The following is a 22,815-nucleotide window of genomic DNA, read 5'->3' as shown; positions in this document are numbered from 1 at the left end:
GAGAGGTGCTGCAGAGGGTTGGGATGGGCCGAGGGTGAGGTGTCCCGGCGGGATGAGGGGCCACGTGCTTGGAATTGCTCCGTGGAGCCCCGGGCTGGGGGAAGAAACGCGGCTCTTGGGCGACGGGGAATAAATCAGGGTCAGGAGCTTGAGTGCTGGCCAAGAAACCCAAAGGGATAAAATACAGCCTCTCCACAGACTGTGAGCAAACAGCACGTGGGCTGAGGTCTGCTGGATAAATTTATGCGCTGTGAATTGTTCACCCAGCTGCAGTGGAGGGATGGAGGGACCCACGGAGAACTCATAACCATATGTGGTGGCCATGCCTTTGGTGCTGACCTTTAGAGGGTTCGGCGGGGCTGGGAGGCCACCAGTGGCATGGTGACATCTTCTCCAGGGCATTACAGGGAGGGAATGGGCATGTGTGTGGCTCGGTGTGAGGGAGGGGGGTCCAGGCTGCACGGCCAGCAGACAGGATTGCAAAATAAATCGGTGCTCCCGACCCTGGCTTTCCCATCATGTCATTTCACATGGATTGAGGGTAAATAACAGGGCTCTTTGCCTTTTCCCTGCTCCTTTCAGGCCTCATGAGACTCGCTGGTCCCTAGAGCCTCCTGTTCCCAATGCAGCCCAGGGAGATGAGTTTAAAAAGGGAGGAGAAAATAGCAGTGAAAAGATGGGATTCTTGCTCAACCCCATGCCGTGGGCCAGGAGGCCTTCTGCACCCATTGTCACCCATTTTGGGTGGGACCTGGTGGCACTGCCCTGGCAGCCTCCTCTCAGATGTAGCCACAAGGAGGAACACGGACCTCAGGTTGGGATGAAATATCCTGGCAGTGGAGCTGACTGAATGAGTTATTTGGGCTCTGTTCAGTGCCTTTAAACCAGAGGGATGGAGCTGAGCCCAGAACACAGAGCCAAACAGCCTCCTACTTGTCCAAGCTGCTGAGGAGTGTGAGCAGTTTGTGGCTGGTCCCTCCTTTCTCTAACCAGACATCTGCTTCCCACCCTCCACCCCGGGACACTGGATGTGTGCATGTTGTCATCGGGTGGGACAGGATCCCATATTGACACCTTGTATGTCAGCATCTCCATCAGCAAGCTCTGGCCCAGCTTCAGCTCAGCTTTGAGAGGGGACCCTGCACCCCCTGGGGTACCTCGTGCCCCATCTCTGGCTGTGAGAGGGCAACTGCTCTGTTTTCTGATTTTTTTAAAAAATAGTTTTTATTTTTAACTCACATCTGCCAGGGGAACCTGGATTCCCTTGGCTGTGATTCAGGGAAACAGGGAGGAAAAAAATATCCCCTGTTTTATTTGGGGAAAAAAAGCATTTTCTCCCAGATGCTGGGACACTCCTGGGCTGTGCCGGGCAATCTGCCCTCTCTGGGCTGCAGGGGAGATGGAGGGGGCTGCAGACCATCTGCTCGCTGGGATTTGCAGCATCATTTTGAGGTTGAGAGCTGGATAAAGAGGCTATTCCCAAGCTTGGAATCCCCAGCAGCCTGGGAGTCCTCCCTGGGATGGACCAGCCACTAGCACAGCCCTGCATCTCTCTGGCACCATAGGAGCAGGGAATCACAGGATGGTTTGGGTTGGAAGGGACCTTAAAGCTCACCCAGTCCCAACCCCTGCATGGTCAGGGACACCTCCCACAGCCCAGGGTGCTCCAAGCCCCATCCAACCTGGGCTGAGACACTGCCAGGGATGGGGCAGCCACAGCTTCCCTGGGAAACCTGGGACAGGGGCTCAGCACCCTCAAATTAAACATTTCTTCCTAATGTCCAACCTCAATCTCCCCTCTTCCAGTTGGAAACCCTTTCCCTTTGTCCTCTTGCTCCACACCAGTGCCCAAAGCCCTCCCCCAGCTTTCTTGGAGCCCCTTCAGATATTGGGAGGTTGCTCTGAGCTCACCTGGGAGCCTCCTCTTCTCCAGGCTGAACAACCCCAATCCCTCAGCCTGGCTTCCCAGGGAGCTGCTCAGCCCTCTGAGCATTTCAGTGGCTCTGCTCTGGACACCTTCCAGGAGCTCTGTGTCCTTCTGATGTTGGGGACTCCAGAACTGGGCACAGAACTCCAGGGGGGTCTCACAAATCCCCTCCCTCTCCCAGCTCTCTGCTTGGGATGCATCCCAGGACCTGGTTGGCTTTCTGGGCTGCAGGCACACGCTGATGGCTGCAGTCTCCATGCTGGGTGGCTGATCCAGCAGACCCCCTGCCACCCCCCTGTGTCTTTGCCTTGGGCTGTGACTTTTGACACGTGCAGGACACATTTAACAGTGTGCTCTGAATTTTTCCTCAGCAGCAACCTGGCCAGGGGTGATCTATGTGGCTGTGTCCCAGCTCGGGGTGACACCAGGGCTGACGTTGTCCCACTGTCCCCAGGACCAGTGAGAGCCACCAAAGCCACCCTGGCCACGTGCAGGGTGAAGGATCCAACCAGGGCTTACACCACTGTGTGATCTTGTCTGTTCTTTAAGAGTTCTTTGGGTTTGTGATGCTGACTGATTGTCCCCCCGAGATGTCTTTCCTCTCTCCCTGGGGTTGTCAGGATTCTGACAGAGCCTCCCAAGGAAACCCCAAATAAAACTCAGAGCAATGAAATCAGGGTGGCAGAGGATGATGTGGTGCTTGGGTTTGGGGAGACAGCTCAGCCCAGCAATGCACAGGCAAAGCCTAAAGGTGTTCTGGGAGGAAATCTGGCTTGTGTGTCTTTGTTATTTTATTTATTTGCGTGCTTTATTGGGTGTGTATTTGCAAGGAGGTGTCATTGTGGTCCTTTGCTCTGTGGCCGAGCACCTCAGAGTGTCTTCTTTGGTCATCAGGGGCTAGTCTATCCCTTAAAAAGAAAAAACAAAAGGCACCTGCCAGTGTTTCAGGAGAGCAAACATTGCCAGGGCTGGCAGGAGCAGCATCCCTGTTCCCTGCTGCCCAGAGCTGCTCCACTCATCACACACAGGCAAAAAAAGCAGAGCTAGAAGGGATGCTCCAACACCAAAAAAAGCAGGAAGGGGTTTTCTTACCCCAACCCTGCCCCAGGGACTCGGTGCATTTAGTGTTTTGGTGAAAGAAGTGAGGGTTCTGATGGGATGGGTGACTCTGGGGGTTACAGAGCTCCCTGGCCACATCTGTTGTTGATGTTGGTGGCACTTGGAGCCTCCCCTGGTCACAGTCCTGAGGTTCCAGGTGTGTGCAGGGCTGGTTTGCACTGGGGTTGGGTGCAGGGGAACACCCCAACTCTAAATTAATACCCTTCAGAGGGGTGTTAATACCTTAATACCTATTAATAATAGTAATAATACCTTCTAGAATAGCTTCTAGCTGGAAGGCTCAGCACCAGCATTTTTGCTGTTGTTTCCCAGCTGGTCCTGCTGGGGGTTTGCAGAGCCCTGCTCTGCCATTGCTGCCCTGTGGGCTCTGTCTCCTGGAAGGTGTTTTGGGGCTGGGAGAGCCTTCTCCTGGCTGAAGGCTCGGAGCCACCTTCTGCAAGGGGTTTGCAGCTAATTGGTACAATCAATATTTGTTTTGCAAATGCAATTGGAGGGAAAGAGGGATTGAGAGCGCCAGAAATTCAATTGACCTGTAAAAACAGATACTGCGTGAAGGGAATCCTTTCCCTGCCAAGCAAATATTTAGAAAGGAGAAGCAATAAAATGAATAAGCAACAAAGTAATATCCTGCTTTGCCAGAAGCCCGAGGCTGAGGGAAGGGCTGCAGCCCCCAGAGCAGTGATAACCCCCAGCAGACAAGAGGCAGGAACCTGTTTCCTAGGGAAGGAGTGTTTGCTTTTGCTGTCTAAGGGGTCAAAAGCTCATTCTGGTGCCTGGGCAGAGCTGGGACCTGTTTCTGGTAGCCTGGCAAGCTGGGCACCAGCCCTGCATCCCTGCAGCACAAGCAGGGCACAGGGGACAGGGCTGTTCCTGTCCTCTTGTCCCAGCTCCCAGGGGACTTTTTGCTTCCCAATCCCTCCTCAGCCTCCTCTGGCACCCTGGTGATGGGAGCACACTGGGGAGGTCTGCAAGGGACAGTGGGTGTTGAGGGAGGTGTGGAGTAAAGTGTTGGTGGTTTCTGTCTGGAAGGAGGAAATCAAAATGGTAAAGGAAACCCAAACAAACCCACACCTCAAGTGTATTTTTTTCAAACCAAAAAAAAAGCTCCAGAAAAATGTTTTTGGGTAGGGAGTGGTGAGATGGGATCCAGCCAGGACTTTTGCCAAGTGGGTCCCTCTTTTCCAGGTTGTTCAGCATCCCTGTGCACAGCCCTTCAGCACCCCAGTGACCTGAACCAGAGAGTTCTTGGGCTCACACATGAATTGTGTATCTGTAGATATGTACATATTTATGGATAAAATCGAGCAAGGAGTAGGAAATTTAGTGCTTTTCTGGGAAAAGTCTCGAGCAGTTTCAGTGCTGAGCACCCCAGGCCAGTTTGGGGTTTTCTGAGCATCTTTCCCTGAATGCTGGATTGGTGTCACTGACTGATGGTTGTCTCAGGGATTGGTGTCAGGTCTGAGACTGCATTTTGTTTACTGGCCTCAGAGCTTTTTGGGGGGGCATTCATGGCTGCTGAAGCTGCACAAAAATCAGCAAAAAAGGTTTGGATTCACATTGCTGTAATATTGAATTTTCAAGAGAGTGTTTGCTAAAAGGGTAGATTTCTCCTCCAAGCTTCCTCAGCCTGAAGAGGAAAAAGCTCTAGAGAAGAAAGCGAATTTTAAACACTCAGTAATTTTTCCTGAGGTTTTACCCCTGCTTACTATGAGACTGAGCTCTTCTAGGTTGTTCAGTACTTCCAGAGAGGTGATGCTCAGACCCAGAAAAGGCAGAGGCTCATCTGGGAGCAGGTCCCTTGCTGGGGTCAGGGGCTGCCTGGCCTGGCTGCCCATTGCCTGGCTGACTCTGCCAATGTGTCCCCAGGCCACCAGTGGCACAAACACCCTGTTACTGCTGTCCTGCCCCGGGTGCTGCTGAGCCTGCAAAACGTGCCCAAAGCAGGGATTTCTCCCCAAAAGCTCAGCCCAAGAGCACAAACGAGAAGAGAGCTGCAACGTGAGCTCAGCGGAGACTGGTTGTGGAGGGGGGGGGGGAAGAGAGAGAGGAAAAAAGATGGCTTAAATTTAATGTCTTTTTAGATGAATATTTCCATTCATTCCAGAGCATATTCCTCTGGCATTTCCAGCATGCTTGTTTAGCTGAGTAGTTAACAAACTTCATGGAAACACATGTTATAGTGCTCTCTAGTGCACGAAGCTATGAATGAAGGATGCCTCTTCTGAGATAGCTCCATGTGCAGCTCAGCTTTAGCTCCAGAGCAGCCTGTTAACCACAGCAGCTGCTTCCTATTGTGGAAATGCTATTGAAAAAAAAAAAAAACCCAAAAAAAACCCCCAAACCAACAACAAACCCTACCAAAACACCCATCCCAACAACCTGACAGCATAGGGGGTGATATTTGTGCCCAGCTCCTCGGCGAGGGTGAGCTGGGGCACACAGAAATGAGAGATAAGGCAAGAAATAACCCAGCCCAGACTGCTATCTCCCTGCCAGCAGTGCCCAGTGTGTTCTCATGGATCTGTTTGCTGAGCTGGGTGGAAGCAGCTGGTTTCCATGTCCCACGTAGCTTTCCTCTGTTTAGCTTTTATCCAGCCGAGCGGTTTTTACAGCCACAGGAGGTTGGTTGCCTCCTGATGAGCCTTTGCACCAACACCCCATGGATTCTGAACTCCTGGGAAACAGCAGTTCCTGTGGCCCCGTCCTTGGATGCTTGAGGGGGAACCTGCTTAATAAGAGAAAAGGCAAGGTTTGATTGTAACCTGGGAGACTCAAGAGCATCCAGAGCCCCAGCATTGGGGCTGGACCCAGTGCAGGTCCCCCCACATTGCCCTTGATGGTGATGCTCCTGAAAAGTGCCCCACAAAAGCCAGGGGAGCCTGTGCTGCCCTGTTAAGTTGGGGGTTTGGGTTCTCCTGAGCTTGAGGTTGAAGCTGTGGGACCAGGCTGGAAGGGAATCAGTCCCCTGGGTGAACCTGTTTGTTCCAGGTGGATGTAAATTTATGGCATTACTTGGAGGTCCCCAGCCTTTCCTCTGTGTGGAGAATGGATCAGGTTGTTTGGGGCTGGGACAGGTCAAGAGCACTGGTTGTCCCCAGGGAAGCAGATCCCACCACTTATCTACGTGGTCTGAACTCTCTTTTCTTTCTTTTTGTGGTTTTGATTTTTGTTTTTTTTTTTTTTTTGGTTGGTTGGTAGTTTTGGTTTTTTTTGGTTGATTGGGTTTTTTGTAACCTTCCTTGGCAAATGTAATGACTGCAAGAGGGGTACCCTAAGCTGGAACAGGACAAAAATTGTTCCTTCCCCCATGGTAGTACAGCCCATCAAAAAAGCAGCACATGTATACTGTCCCCAAGGGAGTGGTAAAGCCAGCCCGTGAGATTTTTTTTTTTTTTTATCCAGGATTACAGTTTCTTGGAAAGCAATTAAAAATAGATTTGGAGATAATCACATTTTATCAGCAAAATGAATGACAGGAGGAGCATTTCCTTCTCTCCTGGTTATCCCTCTTGCAGAGCTGGCCGGGCTGGGGTGGTGGCAGCAATGGCACATCCTCTTGCTCCTGGTGACTTTGCTTTTCCATCATTTGCCTCCCCATTAATCTCAGTACAAACAAAGGCTCTGAAGAGACAAGCTGAAAAGCTCCTGGGGGTACGTTTAAATCAGTCCTTTCTAATAATGTCTGTCGACCTCTCCGTGGAAGCTCCGCTCCCCAAGGAAAGGCCGCGGAGCCGCGGCAGCGTGCTGAAATATGGTGGGGTGTAATTAATTCTGACCTCTGGCTCCCGCTCACTCACTCTCAATATTAAATCTGACTAGTGATATTGTGGTTTTTCAATTACCCTCGTTTTCTTGGGGGCACAGAGGGGGGGAGGAGGGGGTGGTGGCTGGAAGTGCAGCTCGGCAGGAGAGGCATCGGCTGAGGTGCAGAACTCCCGCACCGGGGGCTGGATGAGATGGGGCCTTGGGTCGTCTCCATCGGGGTGGTGTTTGGGCTTGGATGCAGCCTTCTGTGTGCCTCTTCCCCTCCTATCTGTGTTCCTCCCTCCTCCAAAACCAGATGCTCAGGCGGTGCTGGGATGGGGCCCAGCTCCCTGCCCAATGCTGCTCGCTGTTAGGGAGGTGGGGGGGTACAAGGAGAAGCAGCCTTTAGGGGCAACAGGGTGTAAAAATCACCTTTTTGGTCTTCTTCTTCTAGAGGTCTCTTTCTGGCTACTCCTGAGGTCAGTAAAGGATTTTTAGCAAACTTCTCAAGGGCCTGAAGGGGGACCTGGTTGGTCAAAGTCATCTTAGTATGTCCTGGGTCAGAAATGGAGCAACTCGAAGCAGCTGCAGAAGGCATGCACTCGGGTGACCTTTTATTTTGGTGCAGAGAAGGCTTGAGGCTTGCTTGCTAGTGTATTTTGGCAGTGGCTCTTTGCTTGGAAGCCTTTGTTTGTCTGTTTGTTTAACCCTCTCATGCTAGCAGTGCCCCTGTGTGTCCTGGTGTGGTCTCTGGAGGGCTTGGTGGTGTCAAGTCACCACTTTTCTCCTCATCCAGGGGGCAGGGACAAAGGTGCCTTTTCCTGTCGAGGCTTGGGCGGTTCCTGGGTAACAGAAGGAGAGTTCAACCCCCTCCTCCTCTGCTGCCCCCCTTTCTCTGTGCCCCCACCTCCCTTGTGCTAGGCACGATGCCATGGCACCAGGCAGTGTCCTTTTCCATGGCACCAGGTGCCTGGAGAGGACGTGGGAGGTGCCAGTGTGAATCAGGGCAGGAGCTCGTTTAGGGAGACTCTTGCAGGACACCTATAAATGAACCCCCTTCCCAATTTAATCCTTCCAAAGACTCCACCCTGGACAGTGCTGTCCCCCTCCTCCATGCTCTGGCCAGCCCCAGTGGTGGCTCTGCAGTTGGAAACAAACTCTGCTTTTTGGTAACCACCACTGTGATGGGTTTTCCCAGCCCAGGAGCTGTGTGGGGCTGGGATGTGCATCAGAGGAGGATGCTGGATGGGGGGAGGCCCCAGGGGAGCTGGGTTAGGTGGAGAAAGGTGAAAGCCAGGACTCCCAGGCTTTACCTCCCTTCCTTGCTTTCCCTGGCCAGGCAGAGAACTGGCCAAGGGTTGTGAGAGGCCAAGGGTTTGCTTTTTGGACTCTTCATCCCTGGTTGCCAGCAGTGGCTCAGCAGGACCCTGGGGAGAGCTGGCACCCTGGGCCATGGCAGCAAACTCACATCAGCTTCTGGGGTGAAATGAGCCCTTTTCAGCCTGGCTGCCCTGTGTCCCCTTGAAGAGTCAGAGGACACGTTCAGGCAACAGGAATGAGCAGGGCTCGAGCCAGGGGGGAGGGAGGAGAAGGGAAATTAAAAAAAAAAAAAAAAAAGGGAAAACACCGCTTGCTGCAAAGCGAGCGAATTCTCCAATAAACCCAAATCTGCTGAGAATACATTTTACAAACATGCAGCAAAGTTGGCTGCTTTTGTTTGGGCGTTTGTTAAGCATTAACTAAAGAATGCCATGGTCCAGCCTGCTCGGTGTGAAACCTAATTCTCCCCCTTTCTGGAGCCATGGCATGGAGTGCTCAATTTTTTTCTCTCTGTAGGACTGCAGCCTTCTGGTACTCCAGCCAAAAAACACTCATATTTTAGCAAGCTTAGCCCCAGCCCCGTTGCCAGGCAGTAAAGGGAACACTTGTCCGCCTCGGGGGGAGGGAGCCAGGAGACAGGGAAGGGTCAGGAGAACAGCCCCAGGGAAAACATCCCTCCTCCATCCCACTGGAGAGCTCTCTGAGGGCTTGGGGTGTGTGGGGAGGGAAGGGGAGAGCAGCTACGGGTGTTTTCCTCTGTCAGCTGGGGAGCCTGGAGACCCGGAGTGGGTTTGGGGCTCCCCAGGGATCCCTGGTGCTGGGTTGTCCTCCAAAATGTTCTTCCTCAGCCCCAGCACTTGCCAGCATGCTCTCCATCCCTGTTGCTTCCATGGCCTCAGCACCCCTAACTCTGGGGCCAAGGGTCCACTTGGTCCCTCCATGGGCTGCATCCGTGACCTTCCCTTCCCCAGGAAGGGTTGAGGAGGGGGACAGGAGCCTGGTGGCAGGAGGACAGGGACTCATTCCCAAGCTGTGGGTGCAGGGCTGACAGCACCTGGCATTTTTCCACTGCCAGCCCATCAAGGACCTGGTGCTGCTGTCCCCCCTTCTTGGGAGTGACAGTGAGTGAGAAGATGACCCGGTGCCAAGACAACTCCAACTGCTGTCCTTGCTCCCCACAGGACCCTGCAGCCTCTCACCAGCCCCAGCCCCAGCCTCCTCCTCTGCCTCTCATGCCCTGCATGGCCCTTGGCTCATCCAAGGTCATGGTGCTGAGGGACATCACAGTTTTCCTCTCCAGGCAGCCATTGGTTTGGGATGGAGCTCCCTGCCCCTCTGATGGGTTGGTTGGAGGCTCCTCAGCCTCCAGGCTCCTCCGTGCATGGCTGGGATGGAGCTCCATCCCTCTCTGATGGGTTGGTTGGGGGCTCCTCAGTCTCCAGGCTTCTCCTGGGACACGGTGAGAGCAAGAGATGAGTTGGTCAGGTCTCTTCACCAAGGCACTGGAAAATCTCCCATTCCTTCCCAGGGGCCAGTGCCACCAGCACCCACCCCAGCCCTCAGCCAGGAGCTCATGGGGCTTCTCAGGGGTTGCTCCTGCCCTTTCCCATCACATCCCTGTGCCTGGCTGGTGTGGGCAGGAAGGAGAACATCCCCCCAGCCCAGCAGAGCTGGACCATTGAGGTTTGTCCATCAATATTTAATATCAGTGTTGCCCACCCAGCTCCCCAGCCCGGGGAGGCTCTGGAGGAGCTGCCTTTGTATGCAGCACACGCAGACAGACAGCAGCCGGGAAGCGCCCGTCAATCACGGCCTCTTTCAGGCTGTCACCTCAAAAGAAAAGGAGAAAGATCCTGGGGGATCCAGTGGGAAAGCAGAGCCTCTCCCCCTCCATCAGTGCCCCGGGGGATGCGCCGTCCCGGAGGTGGCTTTGGCCGCCTGCTGAGATTTGGGGTTTCAGGGATGCTGCACAGGTGGAAACCCCAAAGCTGAGGTCTGGGGTGGCTTTCTGGGGGAGGAATTGCAGGGACACGTGGGATTGTGTCCCAGGAGAAGGGGGGATGTCCCAGGAAAAGGGGGGAATGTCCCAGGAGAAGAGGGGATGTCCCAGGAGAAGGGGGGAATGTTCCAGGGGAAGGGGGGATGTCCCAGGAGAAGAGGGGATGTCCCAGGAGAAGGGGGGATGTCCCAGAAAAAGGGGGGTGTCCCAGGAGAAGGGGGTGTCCCAGAAAAAGGGGGGTGTCCCAGGAGAAGGGGGTTGTCCCAGGAGAAGGGGGGGTGTCCCAGGAAAAGGGGGGGTGTCCCAGGAAAAGGGGGGTGTCCCAGGAGAAGGGGGGTGTCCGTACCGCCGGCTCTTGCTCAGGGATCTTGGAGCTTAAATGTTGCACTTTTGGAAACGGCAAAATATTCTGTTTCGAGGTTTTCTTGAAAATAGGACTTTAAAAGGGAGCTAAGTTAAAAAAATAGACACAGTAATTTTAATGCAGACGAACCAATACAAGCAAAGGAAAGTTTGTAAGATCAGAAACAAAAGGCCAGACGTTGTGTCTTGCTTGCATCACCAGCTTTCTGCTCCCCCTTGTTCCCAACTTGGGTGTTGTGGGGTTTTTCTTTACAAATATTTCCTGGCAGTGTTGTGTCAGCGAGCTGCCTGGGTTTCCATCAATAATCACAGTGCTGTGCAGCTCTGCCCCTGCCCATGCCATCTTCAGACGTGGTTAAACAAACCCAAAGGCTGCCAGCCAGCCCTAATTTAGCCTTTGAATCCCGTGCTACAGAGGGGAAAAAGAAAAAAAATAAATCTACTGGGAGCTAAATCCTGAAGCATCCCTCAGAGGGCAGAAATCGAGGTGGTCCCGTTGCAGTTTAAGGTGGGTGATTTGTTCTTGGTTTCAAACCTGCAGAGAAATGTAACCTCAGGGTCTCCTTTGCAGCTCCAGGGAGGCTCAAAAAGGTAGAGGTGAGGAGAGATGCTCCTTGCTCTGCTTGCAGCAGAAGGGAGTTGGGCACAGAGCCTGGGTGGGGAGCACCTCTGGATCCAGGGATGAGCATTAATTAATTGCTAGATCTGGAGGAAAGTTCTCCTCCAGCCCATCTTGGGCTGAGCAGGGGTGTTTCAGTGGGGGTCTCACCTGTGCATGGGGTGGTCTCTCCATGCTCTTCCTCCCCATTTCCTGGAGAGGAGGTGGTATTGGGAAGGGCTCTGGTCTGTAGGTAGCTCCTACACCAGCAATAATTCCTCTGCTCTCCCTCCACTACCTGTGGTAGGTTGCAGTCTTTATGCCTGTGACCTTTGAGTGCCCGAGGTCTGGGTTTATTGTGGGGTTGCAAGGAGCTCTTCAGAGCTCCCTGCTGGGGAAGAGGTTTTATGGGGATTTGCCCAGGGATGGGGGAGTCCTGTGCTGGGCAGTGAAAGGCACCCCCATCCCCAGCATCCCTCGGCAGGAGCTGTTGAGGACTCAGCAGTTTGGAAATCAAGTTGTTTATTCCGTGCCCTGAGTGCAGCTTTCAGTGTCAAGTATCAGGCAACCATTTACCTGAATCTCACTCCTTCTTGTTTTGCAACTTGCTTTGGGCTTAGAAAAATCCATTGTCTGGTTGGTGCTGCTGGGCCTGGCTGGCAATGATTCTGGCTTCCTACCCAGCACCCTGGAAATAGAGATTTGGGGCACATCCATTCGTGGAGGTGAGACAGCAGGAATGTAATAGTTTGTCTGTGTTTTCTTACTGTTAATAATCCCAACAGGTAGGGATTAAATTTCATTTAAATAGGATGAGAATGTGTTAGAGGATGAATGCAAATCGCCTCCACTTTGACATAAAGAAGGCATAATTAAAGATGAAATGGCCACAGATATATTAACTCTGTGTTTCTCAGAGCTGGAAGAAGGAAAAAATGACCCTGCAGAAGGGATGTGTTCAAGGGAATATACATATGTATATTCCCCCTGAGGGCAGACACAGGGATTTTAGAAAAATATAGATCCTAGAGCAAGACAAATGTCTTTCTCTAAACCTGGTTGAATGTACAAAAAGAAAAGCTACTAATGGCATTATCTGGAATTATCAACTCCTTAATCTCTACCTTTTGTTGGATGATTTTCCACTTTCTGCAGTGACAATAGTGTTTCATAAACGTTTCATAAGGCCCCTTTCCTACTTCCTGGGGGCTGCTGTAGTTTTGCTGGGTGCACCCAGGATGTGGTTGGCACAGGGAGAGCAGCAGACCCCATCCCCATGCTGGGAAGGAGAGGTCACAGCCCATGCCCTGGCATGAAGCATCCATGGCCATGCCTTGCTCTGCCCCCTGTCTCTTGTTTTTTGTTGTTGGGTGTCGAGCTCAGCACAAACACTTTTTTTAAAAATTACCCTCATTTTGTGATGGTTTTGCTGCAAGGGTTTTGCACTCATCTTTGCCTACTTCTCCTGGTTGGGACGAGGCTTCACTTTTCGTTTCCTGTGTGGTTTGGGGTATTTTTCTGTAATAGCCAAAAAAACCAACCCTGAAAGGATTTGAAATCCTGATGGTGGCTGCAGGGCTGCCCTCCCACCCTCCCTCCCAAGCCAGCCCCCAGGACTGCCCTTGTGGTGACACAAGGGGCAGGGTGCAGGGAGGTGGGAGTCCTGCTGGGCTCCTGCTGGGTGCAGTGCTCCCCAGGGGGGTCCCTGGATCTGGGATCTGGATCCCTGTGCTGGGACACTGGTGGTGCCCGGAGATAACCTCTGCAGGATGCCTGCTGCCTTCTGGCTCCTCTTTCTGGGCCGAGGTCATCGAGGCAGGGGAATCAGCATGTGCAGTTCCCACAGATATTTAGGATGAGGCTGAGTAAGCAGTGATTTTTTAATTATTTATTTATTTTTATGTTTTTTGTTTGTGGGTCCCAAGCCAAAAACCAAACATATCTGTGAGGGGCAAAGAGGTTCTGGCTTGGTACCTTCATATGTCTTTACTGGGGGAAACATCCCATTTACTTAAAAAATCCATCCCAAGGTTTAGCTCCAAGTGCCTCCAGGTCCCCTCAGGCCGACACTGATACTGCCACCTCTGCTCTGCTTGACTCAGTTTCCCCAGCTGTAAATCATTAATCATGCTGCTGGGCTTCTTGGTAGGGACATTTAAGAGTGTCAGAGGGAGAAAAGCTCCATTCCAAGCTAACGTGTTATTGCTGTCATTATTATTATTGGCTTTTTAAGTGTAAAGCCAGTGTGTAGAAACCTGGGAGCTGCACAATTAGGAATGCCTCAAACACTGCCACATCAATGTCAAGGAACAAGCTGAGGTTTTCCTTTTTCTTTTGACACATCAAATCTTCAGCCTGTCATCAGCCTTCACCCAAAACTTGCTGCCATGGAGATTTTGGTGATATATTAGACATTCCAGGCATGTTTGCAAGCAGGAGCAGGGCTGTCCCAGTTACCCAGGCCAGAGGAACAGGGTGGTTTGTAAAGTGACAGCACGGATGCTTTCTTCAGGTGCTTGTGGAGAGGCAGGGGTGACCTCTCTGGCCCCATTGCCATCCTTATTTCATCCTTATTTCATCCCATTGCATCTCCTTGTATCTGGGTGTGAGCTGGAGGGAGGTGGCCGTGTAGTGTTGGCTTGATCAGAGTCATGTAGCTGTGGTGTGTCCCGTGTCCTCTGGGGGTGGTAGTTGGGTTTGCTGCCTGTTTGCCTTTCACCTGGAGCATCCGTACACGGGGGTCTTTATCCTGTGACCACATTCATGCTGACATGTCAACCAAGTTGACCCCCAGAACATCCCTTGTTGGCACAGGGCAAGCTTGCAGCACGTGTCCTTTCACTGCAGGGTGCCAGCACCAGAGTGGTGACAGTGACCCCGTGCTGATACCCCCTCCCCATTCCATTCCATAGAATCATGGAATTTTCAGGGTTGGGGGAGACTTTCAAGATCATTTAGTTCCCTGCCATGGGCAGGGACACCTCCCACCAGCTCAGGTTGCTCTGAGCCCCATCCAGCCTGGCTTTAGGAACTTCCAGGGATGGATGGGGCTTCCACCACCTCTCTGGGCAACCTGTGCCAGGGTCTCACCACCCTCATGGGGAGGAATTTCCTAACATCCAACCTAAATCTCCCCTCCTCTAGTTTGAATCCATTCCCCCATGTCAGCAGTCCCTCCCCAGCTTTCCTGTAGCCCCTTCAGACACTGGAAAGGCCACACAGAGGTCTCCCTGGAGCCTCCTTCCCTCCAGCCTGAGCCACCCCAGCTCTCCCATAGCAGAGCTGCTCCATCTCCATCCCTCGTACCCAGGGCGGTGCCACCCGCCGGGTGCTGCCGGGTGTCCCAGCCGGTTCTCCTCTTCTTGTCCCCCCAGGCTGTTTGCTGTGAAGTGTGCGGGGTGCCTGGCAGCCATCGCCCCCAGCGAGCTGGTGATGCGGGCCCAGCAGAGCGTTTACCACCTGCGCTGCTTCTGCTGCTGCGTCTGCGAGCGGCGGCTGCAGAAAGGGGACGAGTTCGTGCTGAAGGAAGGGCAGCTCCTCTGTAAGGGCGACTACGAGAAGGAGCGGGAGCTGCTGAGCTTGGTGAGCCCGGCTCTGTCGGATTCTGGTAAGGGGCCGCCCGCGCCCAGCGTCTCCCCGGCTGGTCCCGCTCCGAGGCCCCTGCGAACGCGGTGGGGGCTGGAGGAGAGGTTGAGATTCGCTGCCCCCTCGGTCCGGAGGGGAAAAAAACTCGGCGAGCATTTCCCGACTCGGTGGTGGAGCTGTTTGTGCAGTCCCGGGGTGCGGGATGGGCTGAGGATGGGCTGGGGAGCATCCCGCCTGCTTGCTCTGGGGGTTTGTGCTCTGCGGGGCAGCAGCATCCCGAGGGATGAGCATCCTCCCTCCCCAGGAGCTGCAGGGAGAGCTGTGCTGGCCGAGGGTGACATCTCCCACTCCCTCACGCCGGGAAATGGGAGGAGCTGCTCTGGGTGTCAGTACGCTGTCGGTGAGAATTTTCTTCCTAAAAGAACTAAAAAAAAAAATCGCAGTCCCAGGCATCCCACTGACTGCCTTGAGCTGAACCTTCCGTGCCGCTCCCTGCTGCCTCACTGTCCCTGCTTGCAGCTCTGCTGAGGTCGGGTGACAGCAGGGAGCTGCTTCTGCTGCAGCCACCCTTCCTGATACCGAGGGGAAACTGAGGCACGGAGCTAAAACGTGAGCTGGCAGTGGGGACCCGCCACATTCTGTGTCCCCAGAGGCTTCCCGGGTGGTTGGTGGCCAGAGCCAGCATGGTGACACTGCAGGGACACTGTGGTGGCAAGAGGGGCTGCAGGAGATGTGGCACCATGGCTGGGGATGAGTGGGCAGAGGGCTGGGTGAGCCAGGGTGTCAGTGCTGGGTGAGCTCGCCCAGAGCATCAGATCAGCATTAGAATATGCAAATCAAATCTGAACGTTTCCCAGGAAGACAAATTTAGTAAGGAAGCCCAGGAAATGACCTGTGAGCAGAAACCTCCACGTTAATGCTGTCCCTGCTGAGTCCCAACTCCTTGCACCCTGCCTGTGGGTCACTTGGCTCTGAAAAACCCTCACCAGGGAAAGATCTGCTTTGGGGAGAGCAGGATTTACCTTCAAAATGCTATGCTCCAAAAAAGGCTGCTGGCAAGCTGGAGGGGCCTGTCTTTTCCCTGCTGGAGCAAAGCACTGGATTTAAAAAGAAAAGGAAAAGAAAAAAGAAAAAATAAGCACAGAAATCAGCATTGTGAGCCCCTTTAGGAGGAGGCTGTTAAGAAGTGAGGTCATGGGTATGGCAAAGCCAAGCTCTGTCATGTGTAGATGATGCTGCAGCTGGGAGAAGGTGCATGGGGGGTGGTTTTGATGGGGATGTAGCAAAAATTGCCCCAAAATTTGTGGTTTTAATATCATGCTCCTCTGTAGTGAGAGCCTGGCCGCTTTGCAGCCCTGCCTGCAGCTGTCTCTGTCCAAGCTGTGCAACCCTGCTTGCTCCAAAGAAAAAAATCCTCCCCCCAAATCACGGTGATGATATTTAAAAAATAAAGAGTGAGGCCATGGGAGGAGGTGACTGAAGGCAGCTGGTGAGTGATGGTCCAGGGCTGGAGGAGCTGGAGAGGCAGGAGAGCAGCCATGCTGGCGCTGGCTCTGGCTTTAGCCCTGGGAAAGTCCTTAATTCATTGAGGAATTACTATTTTTTTCTTTCTGGGATGTGCAAGCTCGTTCATTTAAAATAGGAACCAATGAGGAGACAATCATACAGGAAAATAAGTGAATCAGCCACAGAGGTTTGGGCTTAGTCCTAGTGGGGGAAAAGGGCAGTTTGAGAAAGGTTGGGGAGCTTTTCCTCCCCAGCGACTCATCAGCCCGTGGTCCAGCCCTGCTGCCAGGGGCCGGGGCCAAACCAAGAGCTTGAACGAGCAAAAACCTCCAGGGGAAATACTTATTTCAGTGGAAACTCCAGCTGAGACCTAGGGGATATAGCGTGGAAGTCAAAAGGGCACAGCAGCCCCTTTGCTGGTTGGAAACTCGACCTGAAGCCCTTGGCATCCCCTGGCAGCCCCTGGCCCGGGAGGTCCTGGCCCTTCCCATTTCCCCACAGACCCCATAGATGGCTCCCTGGCCATCCCTGCCTGCTTTTGGTGGCCACCAGCAGCTTATTGCGTGGCCCACAGGAGGGACCAGCCCAGGTGGATGCTCAGGGTCTTTGCCCCCTCCTGCTGCACTCCTGGGGGACACCCCCTCCCCTCCCCTCCCCACCACTCCGGGGGTGCAAGGGGGGTCCCTGCTCTGCCACCGCTCCCCAGTGCCCTTCACCAGCAGCCTGGATGTGCTTGCCCAGCCTGCTTTGAAGCCCCCTCCCCTCCTCCCTTCTTCCCCCCCCCAACCAAGGGCCACTTTATGAGAAAGCCCAGATAAAAAGCCAGCCATATGTTGCCCGTAATCTCCCAAACCCTCGCTTCAATTACTGCCTCCCCCGAGCCCCCGCCGCCCCAGCCTAAGTAAACAAGCCCCTCTGAAAGAGGACCCCGTTTTCCAATTAAAAGCGTCCTAACGTTTCTCCTCTCCCTAAATCCTCCCGAGCGAGGAGGAATGTCCCGGCCCCGGCGGCGGGATGCGGGCTCTGCGGGTCGGACCGAGGGCACGGCACACACAATATCCAGCGCCCCGGCCCCTTCCCAGGTGACGTCAGGGGCAGCCCCAGACACTCATTAATTTCTTCCCCCCCCGCCCCCCCTTCCTCGGTGGGGAAAGGCTTGAAAGGGAGAGTTAATTAAAAGTAATACCCCGCCAAATCCGGCTTCGCTTTCCCTTCTTTCCCTTTGACACTGGGAGGGATTTGGGGAGCAGGTGTTGGGGGGGTGGAGGAGGGGGCGAAGGGGGGGGGGGCTGCTCTGAGTGGGTTGTCCCCCTTGGTGTGGGTTTTGAGCATCATTCGCTCAATGAGTCCATCCCCCCCTGCTGGGCTCTGGAGGGGCTTGGGGTGGTCACCTCGTGTTGGGGTGCAAAGGGTTTTAGGGACCAAAATGTCCCCGTTCATTGGTTTTCGGTCCTCCCCCTAATATTTGTAAAACCTTCTGCCCTTCCACCAAAATTTAACTCCTTCAGGTTCCAGGAAAGCTGGCAGCTGGGCAGAGCAGAGACCCTGCTTGTGCTGGCACCGAGGAGGAGGCAGCAATGGCTGCTGCCCAACCCCTTTAGCCATCAGAGACTCCACACCCTGGTGATACCTAGCACAAGGGCTCTCAGACCTTACCGTGTGTGTTACACACCCCTCACACTGAGCCGTGCCAGAAAACCAGCACTTTTCTCTTGCTGCTGCTGCTCTGGGTGTGCCACAGGCAAGCAGGGAGCTGGCAGCACCAGCAGCAGCAAGGCTCTGGCTCCCAGGGGCCAGCACTCAGCTCGGGGCTGTTTGGGGACCACCAGTGTGGAGACCCCTCCTGTCCCAGCCCTCCCCACAGCTCAGGTCTCCATGCATGCTGGTGAGCCCAGGTGATGAGCCCAGGAGGGAACCCAGCAGTGCAGAGGGAAGAGGTCACTGGTGCCCGAGAGCATCCTCGCTCCTCCTCTGGGATCCTTGCCTCACCCCAGGGATCCACTCCTGTCTTTCCCAACTGGGCTGCTCCTGATTTTATGTTTTTCAGACGTGTGTGACCCATGATTAGCTCTTGTCAGGGGACATGATTTGACCTGCTTTAGCCACGAGCCTCTGGGCCAGGCTTGTGACCCCCCGGTCCATCTCCACCTCCCGGAGATGCAGCAGCCCTGCAATGGGACTCAGGCCAAGCAACCTGCATCGAACCAGCACCTCAGCTCCCCCATCGATTCCCCAGAGGATGCTGGGGGAGCTTTCTGGGAAGAGGCTGTGGTGATTTACGGCTCGTGAGAGGGAAGGATCTGTGCTGTCAAACCTTCACATTACAGCCCTCCCACACCGCCTGAGCAAGCGAGGGCATCGACACGGGTGGGATGCGGTAAACTGGAAGGGCTGGTAAGAGGCAGGGACGTGCTGCCTGCTTTCCTGGAGCACCTTGTGTCCCCCATGGCCCCAAGCAGTGGAGAGCAGCCAGGAGATACATCCCAGTGCCTGGGAATGCCATGGAGCAGCGAGTACCTGAGGGGTGAAGCTTGGAGCAGCTTGGGCTCCTGTCCAGGGAGATTTAAATCTCTCCATAAAGGGGGAAATACAGGGGGAAAGTTGCTCCTTTTTTACAAGGGCATGCAGCCATAGGACCTTCAAGCCATGGCCTTGAGCTGGGGGAGCTTTAAGCTAGACACAAGGCTAGACAAACCCCTTTCACCAGAAGATCCTCGCCAACACAATCTTAAGTCCCCCACTTTATTCTGGACAGGCTGGAAAACAACATACCTGGCCCTTCATCTCTAAAGTACATGCTTTGCTTTCCCCTACCCTGCAGGCAAAAGCGAGGATGAGGACAGCATCTGCAAACTGGGCCAGGCCTCGGGGAAGGGTGCTGAGGATGGGAAGGATCACAAGAGGCCCAAAAGACCCCGGACAATCCTGACCACGCAGCAGAGGAGGGCGTTCAAGGCATCCTTCGAGGTCTCCTCCAAGCCCTGCAGGAAGGTACAGGGAGAAGAGCCCAGGCTCAGCTGCCTCCAGTCCCCAGGGATGTCCTGGACACTGGGCAAGGCCAGCAGGCTGTGACACCTCTCTTGTTCCTCTCTCCAAGGTGCGGGAGACGCTGGCAGCTGAGACGGGGCTGAGCGTCCGTGTGGTGCAGGTCTGGTTCCAGAACCAGCGAGCAAAGGTGGGTGCAGGGGGATAGCCCAGCACTGGTGACCAAAGCATCCCTTCCCTCCTCCCTCTAGCTGGGGGATGGATGGTTTCAGCCCATTTTTTTCCCCTTTCTTCTTGCCCAGATGAAGAAGCTCGCCAGGAGGCAGCAGCAGCAGCAGCAGGATCAGCAAAACACACAGCGCCTGAGCTCAGGTACCTCCCCACCCTCAGGATCCCCCTCTTCACCCTCCCTCTCCAGGCTTCCCGAGGGACCTGGTCCCCCTAAAAAAGCAGCAGTTCCACGGCACCTGTGGCTTCTTCTTATCTTCCAGCCCAGACAAACGGAGGCAGCAGCACAGGGCTGGAGGGGATGCTGAACCCCTACAACGCTCTGCCCCCACCCCAGGGGCTGCTGGGCATGGAGCAAAGTGTCTACGGCTCTGACCCCTTCAGGCAAGGGCTCACCCCACCACAGATGCCTGGAGACCACATGCACCCCTATGGTAAGGCTCTGAGCTCTGCCTTCCCTCCATCTAAGAGATAAATGGGCCATGGTGGGCTGGGGAGGTGGGGGCTGTGTGAGGGATGCAGCAGTTTCTGGGAAGAGAGCAGTTCTCTCTTCCCTAAATCCTTACATGGAAAAAAAAAAAACAAAAAAAAACCAAACCCAAAAATCAACAAAAGAAGGACATAGAGTTCCAGAGGTGGGCCACAAAGATGTTCAGAGAGCTGGAGCACCTCTGCTATGGAGACAAGCTGAGAGAGCTGGGGCTCTTCAGCCTGGAGAAGAAAAAGCTCTGGCGAGCCCCAGTAGCTGAAGGGGCTCCAGGAAAGGTGGGGAGGGACTTTTTATCAGGGCCTGGAGTGATGGGATGAGGGAGAATGGTTTCAGACTAAAGGAGGGGTGATTTAGAGGAGACATTTGGAAGAAATTCTTTCCTGTGAGGGTGGTGAGACCCTGGCACAGGTTGCCCAGGGAAGCTGTGGCTGCCCCATCCCAGTCCAGGTTGGATGGGGTTTGGAGCAACCTGGGCTGTGGGAGGTGTCCCTGTCCACAGCAGAGGGGTTGGAACTGGATGAGCTTTGAAGTCCCTTCCAACCCAACCCATCCTGTGAAAAGCTGGGGGTACCCCCACACTTTCAAGGTGTCAGAGCAAGTTCTGAAACTGATTCCCTGCTTCCCAAGGTGCTGAGCCCCTCTTCCACGACTTGGATAGTGACGATACCTCACTGAGCAACCTGGGCGACTGCTTCCTCGCCACAGCAGATGCAGGGCCACTCCAGGCACGAGTGGGGAACCCCATCGACCACCTCTACTCCATGCAGAACTCCTACTTCACCTCCTGAGCACGGCCTGGTTCCTGGCACGGGGCAGGCGATGCAGCAAACGCTGCCTCAGGAGGGGCTGCAGAGCCCCCGGGGTGGGAGGGAGGGGGGGAAGGAACACTGCTGGGATGCTGTCAGACAAGGTGTTGTAGCTTGGGATTCCCAAGGAGCGAGTTAAGTTATGGGTTGCATAGTTTCATGTTTCTCTTAGGAGCCTAGGATTAGGGACAGGAGTGGGTTTAGCAGCCGGCTGATAGGTTTTCAAATTTCAAACGAGGAACCAAAGTTCTTGTTTCAGCAGGGGGAAAAAGCCCAGGGGAGGGAGAAACCCTTCCTGCAGGAGCATCCCGGGGCCACATCCCCCATCCTGGGTCCCACATCCCCCATCCTGGGTCCCACATCCCCCATCCTGGGTCCCACATCCCCCATCCCGGGGCTGTATCCCTCATCCCGGGGCCACATCCCCCATCCCAGGGCTGTCTCCCATCTGGACCACCTGTGTTCCCAGTGGCAGGAAGAGCAAACTGCTTGATCTTCATGGGGTGTGGGCAGGGGGAACCCACAGCATCATCCAGGCTTTGAAATTTGGAAAGCTGACCAAGGCTTTGGGGCAACACTGGGAAAACTTTGCTGCGGGGTTCTCCCTCTGTTCCCTCCACCGGCCTCGAGCGCTCGCTGTTGAAACACAGGGATTTTTTTTTTTTTTTTTTGAAGATAGGTGTTCCCGTGTGAATATAGGAAGCTAGGAACCCCCAGCATCATCCCTGGGGGTGTGGGGGTGTATGTGTGTGTGTGTGTGTGTGTGTGGTGAGCTGGGTGGCTGTGGGTGCTGCACTGCATGGCCCTGCCTGCCAGATTCTATCAACAAAGTTTATTTCGAAGTCTATTCAGAAATTTACTGTACAGCAAAAGTAACTTTATTTTCAGCGTGAACCATATTTAAGGAGATGCTCAGTGCACTTAAGTTATAAGAGGAAATGATTTTACTTTTTATAGACGTTGCATTTAGGTTGCAGGACGGTCCCAGTGGCAGGGAAGGAACATCAGTTCGTTTTTGGGAGATAGGTTTGGGTTTTGGGGTTGGTTGCTTTTGGTGCTCTCAGGTTGCCCCCCTGGTTTTGAGGTGCAGTTGGAACCCAAAGCTGGACTGGCTCCGGGGACCTGCTCCTCCACCAGCAGACCACCAGAACAGGGACAGGAGGCTGCCCAGGTCCTGTCCCCACTGCTGGAGGTGCCCAGGAGGTTGGTGTGGGGTGGATGATGCTGCTGGAGCTGGTGGACATCCCGACCCAGCAGGACTCAGCTCTGCTTCTCTGCAGCACCTTTCTCCCTCCCGGCCTGTCTGCACCAGCCATACGGGACAGCTAGACCAGTGGGAGCTGCTGTCCTGGCTCTGGAAAACACCAGAATCCCTCTGGCCACTCCTCAGGAGAAGGGAGGGAGAGCCCCGCGTTTCCCACCCCGTGCTCCGCTTCATCCCTGCGGGAGCTTTGGGAACCTGGGGAATGTTCTCCTTAGGGTGGAGCCTTCAGCTGACCCTCAGCCCTCATCCCCACTCTCGTTTTCATGCGTGGTGTCCTTTTGTGCTGCTGTTCACACGTGATGTGAGTGACAACCTGTAAAGAGGACGTGTGAGTGACTGCCAGGCTCAGAGCGTTGGCCGTGGGATCTGACACTCAGTGTGTGGCAGGGGCTGGAGATGGCTGGCCTGGCAGGAGATGCTGACACACTGGCAGAAATTGCAGACCAAGATGAAATTAAAAAAAAAAAAAAAAAAGAAAAAAAAAAAAATCTCTGGGAAAAAAAAAAAAAAAAAAAAGCTTGGTCTCTTCTTGCATGGGGTGTCCTGTTGACTCGGAGAGGAAAGGGAAAAAAACTCCAAAGTCAACAATGAGTTGGGTGGGGTATGGTGAGACCATGAGTGAAGCTTCTGCTGCTTGGGGTTTTTCTGTCAATCATTCTCTGGGCTGGGACTAAACTGGTCCCCACCTCCTCCTCACGACGTGGCCGTGGGCATCTCCGTGTTCAGACTGCCTAAAAGACAGAGGTGAGTATTTCCCACCAGGAGCTGCTCTCCTCACACCTCCCTGACATGCAGAGGTTCCACAAATAAAGTGCTATTGCTGCAGATTGGGGCTGGGGATCCCCAGCTCAGTGTCTGAGGTGTTCGAAGGGTTCTCCCTC

General features: G+C 54.2%; 1 protein-coding gene across 1 annotated transcript in view; it reads left to right on the top strand.

The window, feature by feature from the left end:
• The window catches only part of LMX1A (LIM homeobox transcription factor 1 alpha), a 44,489-nt gene extending 22,067 nt beyond the window's left edge, over positions 1-22,422 (top strand). The window contains exons 4-9 of the mRNA XM_071751390.1: positions 14,445-14,677; positions 18,983-19,152; positions 19,259-19,336; positions 19,449-19,518; positions 19,638-19,808; positions 20,492-22,422. Coding sequence (XP_071607491.1) covers positions 14,445-14,677; positions 18,983-19,152; positions 19,259-19,336; positions 19,449-19,518; positions 19,638-19,808; positions 20,492-20,652 — 883 coding nt within the window. The 3' untranslated portion in view covers positions 20,653-22,422. The remainder of the gene's footprint in view (positions 1-14,444; positions 14,678-18,982; positions 19,153-19,258; positions 19,337-19,448; positions 19,519-19,637; positions 19,809-20,491) is intronic.
• The last annotated feature ends 393 nt before the right edge of the window (positions 22,423-22,815 follow it).

Source organism: Heliangelus exortis, chromosome 8 (genome assembly GCF_036169615.1).
Source record: "Heliangelus exortis chromosome 8, bHelExo1.hap1, whole genome shotgun sequence".
Taxonomy (NCBI): domain Eukaryota; kingdom Metazoa; phylum Chordata; class Aves; order Apodiformes; family Trochilidae; genus Heliangelus; species Heliangelus exortis.
Note: the sequence above shows the minus strand (reverse complement) of the source record. Positions and strands in the feature narration are given on the sequence as shown.